The sequence below is a fragment of the Mandrillus leucophaeus genome, unplaced genomic scaffold, assembly GCF_000951045.1.
Source record: "Mandrillus leucophaeus isolate KB7577 unplaced genomic scaffold, Mleu.le_1.0 Scaffold502, whole genome shotgun sequence".
Lineage (NCBI taxonomy): Eukaryota > Metazoa > Chordata > Mammalia > Primates > Cercopithecidae > Mandrillus > Mandrillus leucophaeus.
In genome coordinates, this window is record NW_012105388.1 from 688,038 (window position 1) to 693,613 (window position 5,576).

The following is a 5,576-nucleotide window of genomic DNA, read 5'->3' on the forward strand; positions in this document are numbered from 1 at the left end:
TCTAATTAAATGCATGGTTAATTCAAGACTCATCAATTATTCCCTCAGCTCCCTTAAAATCTAGTTAGCATCTTCTGTAACAAAATCCTACAGTGTCAAGCACTAAATATATGTATGAATGTATCAGCAATAAGATGACAATCAAAGAATTCTGCGAAGATTGGCATCAAGATGTTAGCAGCATACTGCAGGACTAGGCTTAGAAGACTACCTGCAGTTTATTTGTAAAGATTTTTCTTTTGGGGGAGGAGGGGAGTGAAAAGTCAATGTGCTAACTTAGGATACTTGCCCTTATAAAGAATTTCTTTGTATCCCATGTTCATCGTATTTAAGGACCTGATGTTTCTAATCACCACAAAATCTGCTACCCATATGAACATTTAGGAAAGTTTAGGTCTTCACAATACAGGTTCTGCCCACTTGAATTCTGACTTGAAAACAAACCAATTTATAATCAACCCCTGAAAGGGCCAAAATAAAAAAAAATAGTTCTTCCTTCTAAGCGCATGTATTGGGGAACATGGTAAAAGACTCTTTGGTAATTCATAAATCAGCCTCCTTAAGCCAAATTTGGTTTCATAATAAACATTAAAGGAGAGTCCTGAATTTGACAATTGTAAATAACTAAAATGTCATGGGGTAATATATTTCATTCTGTAAAATGCAAATTCTAATTGAACTCTCAGCAACCTGCATGGCAAACATAAGGAAATATGAGGAGGCTTCCAGCAGGGAAAGATAGAAGACTTTTTCCTTAGGAAAAAATAAATAAATAAAAAAATTAATAACCTGTATATAACTCGTCTTTTTTTCTTTTTTGGTATAATCAGTGCTTCATAAAGGCGTCCTAACTTTTATATCTTTAAAGACAACCTACCATGAAATAAGAAGAATCCATAATTATAATTCTAAAAACTATGTAATCAACTTGTGTCCATGAACACACATACAGCAGCATCCTCTACTCAGGGACACATTAGGTTGCTATGAATCCTTTTAAGAATTCTTTGAGTTTTTCTTCCTTTCTACTTCTACTTCATTATATCTACACCTTTCTTAACTAACTTGCAGTCAAAAGCCAAACTACCTGGGATGCTGTTCCTCTAGTCTGTCTTCAGCTAAGGATAGAGGCAGAGAATTAGGGAAGTGGAGAAAAAAGGGAGCAGTGATATGAGAAACAGAAAAAAAAAAGAATCCTTTATTTTCCATCCTCTCTTCGCCCATTTTTTTCTTTTCCCTTCACTGTACATCTAATTCTTTTGACCCACTTCAATTTTCCATCATAGTAGATAGAGCCACATCTTGAGACACCTTAAAACTATAGATTTACTACAAAAAAGATGAGCTAATACTGAGTCTAAAGTAGACTAAAAGAGGGGTTGATTTACATCTGGCAAAACTTAGTCTTTGTTCCAATCATTTTAGAAGTCTCAATTTAACTCCAGGCTAGACTCGTTTGTTCTAAGTCTCTCAGGAATTATCTGTTTTGTCATTTACACTGTATCAGACAGACTACCTCTCAAAAAATGTATATCCTAAATCTTACGGATGTGAAACAGGTAGGGAAGAAATGAGTATAGACTGTATTAGCTCACAGGATTCACACTATAAAGTACACTGACTCAAATTTTCTCTAATCATTCATACCCGCACACTCAAGCATACATACTAGACATAAAAATTGTGCAAGATCAAGCATCAGCTTTCTATTTTAAAAGCCTTAATTTAAAAAAACTTAGATAGGCTCACTGCAGTTCCTTTAAAGGAATATTCAGTACTACAGTACTCCTTTAAGAAAAAATTCACAACTCAGTGTTAAGAACACAGTAGGTAACTGCTGCTTGACAATTGCTTAACATTACTGAGAGCATCCAGTGCCAGCTTATGGGTATCAACAATAAGGAAGAACCACTGGACAACATAAAGAAATAATCTGTAAATGATGTCACCAAACCTAACAAATTTGTTAGTATTTACCAAGACATGATATTATTCATCCTTGCTTCATGACCCATGAAATAATTAAGATTTTTTTAGGTTACATACTGAAGAGCAACACCTGCTCTCCTACACAAAAAAGGGTTGCCCACATGGATGCTCTAAAACCCCTCAATGTATAGCTGAGAGGTCTTGTCCTACTCAGTGCCAAATGTATGCAATGCAGTCACTGCTTGGGCAATGGCTGCACATTAGTAGGATTAAATAAATGTACAAAGTACCTCTTAAAATGGTAAGGGGGTACTCCTGCATTCAGATGTGGAATATAATGACTCAAGAAATGGAAGAGGAGAAAAAGGAAACAGTCCTTAGGTTACTGATTAAAGCAAGGTTTGATACAGATATCCCCTCCTGTAGGCACTCAGTGGGTAGAATGTAGCCACAACAAACTTTCCATCAAACATCCTTCCAGTCAGTAATTTCTGCGCAGCTTTGGAATCACCAGCATTTGCATACTCGACAAAGACCTGAAAGAAGACAGAGAAAAAAAACGTCATTTCATTTCCACCAAGATTGTTTTAGACCAGCGCTTTACCACCTTTAATGGACATACATCAACTGGAGATCTTATTAAAATGCAGATTTTGCTTCCTTAGGTCTAAGATGTCATCTGAGTTTCTGATCTAAACAAACTTTCAGGTGATGCCGATGCTGCTGGTCCATGAACTATACTTCAGGGCAGCAAGGTTTAGAATACTTCCTCACAACTCAGCTTAACTCTGAAAAATCTCTCAAAGACAAGTTGTGTGAATCATGTACAATCTTTTGCCAAGGTCATTACAGGAGTGGTGAATAACACTAGACATCTCCCAAATATAGGGTTGAATAGCCCAGACAGCAATTGCATTTCAATGGTATCTGGATGATATTCTGTACTTTTAGAAATGAAAAAGGAAAAAATATTGGTCAAAAGCTGCTGGAAATTGCACCTATTAGGAGGTACAATTTGGCCAGGCGCAGGGGCTCACGCCTGTAATCCCAGCACTTTGGGAGGCTGAGGCAGGTAGATCATGAGGTCAGGAATTCGAGATTAGCCTGGCCAACATGGTGAAACCCTGTCTCTACTAAAAATACAAAAATTAGTTGGGCAAGGTGGCGCGCGCCTGTAATCCCAGCTACTCAGGGGGCTGAGGCAGGAGAATCGCTTGAACCTGGGAGGCGCAGGTTGCAGAGAGCTGAGATTGTGCCACTGCACTCCAGCTGGGCAACAACAGAGCAAGACTCCATCTCAAAAACAAACAAACAAAATCTAACTGGGCGTGGTAGCACGTGCCTGTAATCCCAGCTACTTGGGAGGCAGAGTTGGGAGGATCACTTGAGCCCAGGAAGTTGAGGCTGCAAAAAGTCAAGATCACGCCACTGTATGTACTCCAGCCTGGGTGACAGAGCAAGACCCTGTCCCCAGCTCCACCCCACCCCAAAAAGGAATAATGAATCTATTCCTGATTTTTTTTTTACCCGATTCTTAATTATTCCCAAACCTATAGACCAAAGTTGAATAAATGAGTAGACATGATTTATAGAAGGAATATCATGTTTTCTATAATACTCCTTGCTTCAGATAGGCTATACTTTTCTATACTACACCATCCCACACTAAGAAAGTCATCTTATTTTTATAATTCATTATGAAATTAATAGGGCTATATCATTTTAATTCTGATTTTTATAATTGCATTATCAGACGCATTCATTATTTTTCAGTGTTTTTTGTAACATTCCTTATAAAACCATGTTTACTTGAATTGAAAATTCAAATTAAAAAAAAAAAGAAAATTCAAATGAAGAATGGCTTTGACAACTAGGTAATGAACATTTTCAAAAATCTAAATAGATTAAATCTGTGATTCCAAGAGTTTATCAAAAGCAGCTTTCACTCTCCTTTAAATGTCAGTGAAAACCTCTCAAAATAACAACTTTCCTCTCACTGATACTTTTTTCATACCATCTTAAACCTGGATACTTCTCTCTGGAAAAGACTTCTCCTGTCTCTTCTGTATCTTCCACTTCGTTTTGACCACTGGGGCTAATATTGAGTCAGATCATGTTAGCCCTTCTTTCCAAATCTTCCAATATCTTGCCCTAGTTGCAAGTAAAAGCCAATATAATCTCAATACTCTATCAAGCTCACTCTACTCAGTATGCCCCCTACAACTCCCTAATCTCTCTGATCTAATCTCCTACTATTCTTCTTTCTCACTCTGCTATAGCCACACAGGCCTCCTCAAATCTGCCAGGAATACTCAGGATCTTGCTGTTCCTTTTGCCTAAAATTCTCTTCCTCGCTTCCCTCAAATCTTGACTCTCATAACCTTCTCAGTATGTCCTTCCCTACTAACCCATTTAAAAGTGCAACCCACCCTACCTATCCTAGCACTCCTTAAGGTTCTTCCTTAATCTGTTTTTCTCCCTAGCATTTATCATCACATTTTAAAAAATCTGATTTGACCACTTTTATGATGGGTACCTAGAACATAATAAATGCTCAATAAATATCAGTTAAATGACTAAACAGCAAGGACAGAATTATACATATTAGTATTCAGTATGTGATACTAAATGTAAAACTATTATTACTAGTTTGGCAATAACTTTTCATTAGGACTAGAATAAAATTGTGTTCATATTTTTGTTTTCATATTTTTTCAGTTGTCAGGAATGTTCATAATACTAAGCTATTAAGATAAAATAATAGCTGGGCGCAGTGGCTCATCCCTTTAGTCCCAGCACTTAGGAAGGCTGAATCGGGGTGGATCTCTTGAATTCATGTGTTCAAGATCACCCTGGGCAACATGGCAAAACCTCGCCTCTATAAAAAATACAAAAAATTAGCCAGGTGTGGTGGCGCATGTGCCTGTAGTTCCAGCTACTCAGGAGGCTGAGGCAGAAGGATCACTTGAGCCTGGAAGGCAGAGTTTGCAGACAGCTGAGATCGCACCACTGCACTCCAGCCTGGGAAACAGAGTGACACCCTGTCTCACACACGCACAAAAAAAGATAAAATAATCCACAACCAGAGATGACTGCACCCCCTAGACAACAGACATCTGGCAGTGTCTAGACATTTTTGTTGCCCAAAGTGGGTAGAAATGAGGAATGCTGTTAAACGTTCTATAATGTAGAGAACAGCTACTCCAACAAAAGAATTATCAGGCTCAATGTCAATAATATCAAGAACGAGAAAACCTGAAGATAGAGCAAACTAAAATTCTCTCAAAAAATAAAAATCCTACAAATAAATATTTTCTTATATTCTTTGTCATATAATTTAATTTGGAATTAGAGTTTCTAAAGAAAATGTGGTGATAACAGTTTTAGCCCACACATTTTACAGATGAAGAAACTGGGGATCATCACAAAGCTAATCATACTGAGGCTAGAACTCAGGTTCAAGAATTCTCAGTCCAGCACACTTTCCTTCTTTAAACTATCACTGATAGTTTCTATTACAATTAGAACTTAACCTAACTGGCTTTCTAACTCTACTTAATTAGAACAAAATTAGACTAAAACATTTCTCTAGCTGAACCTGACATAAAGTATGATTTAGCAGTTGGTGTTATTGTTTTTTTTTTTTT

The 5,576-nt window shown here is 37.2% G+C and overlaps 1 protein-coding gene across 3 annotated transcripts in view; it reads right to left on the minus strand.

The window, feature by feature from the left end:
* Positions 1-237: 237 nt before the first annotated feature.
* Positions 238-5,576, minus strand: part of UHMK1 (U2AF homology motif (UHM) kinase 1) — a 26,231-nt gene continuing 20,892 nt past the window's right edge. For 2 of the 3 annotated variants that reach the window (XM_011996096.1, XM_011996093.1), the window contains exon 8: positions 238-2,465. In XM_011996096.1, coding sequence (XP_011851486.1) covers positions 2,319-2,465 — 147 coding nt within the window. In that variant the 3' untranslated portion in view covers positions 238-2,318. The remainder of the gene's footprint in view (positions 2,466-5,576) is intronic. The other variant, XM_011996095.1, reaches the window with a different exon arrangement.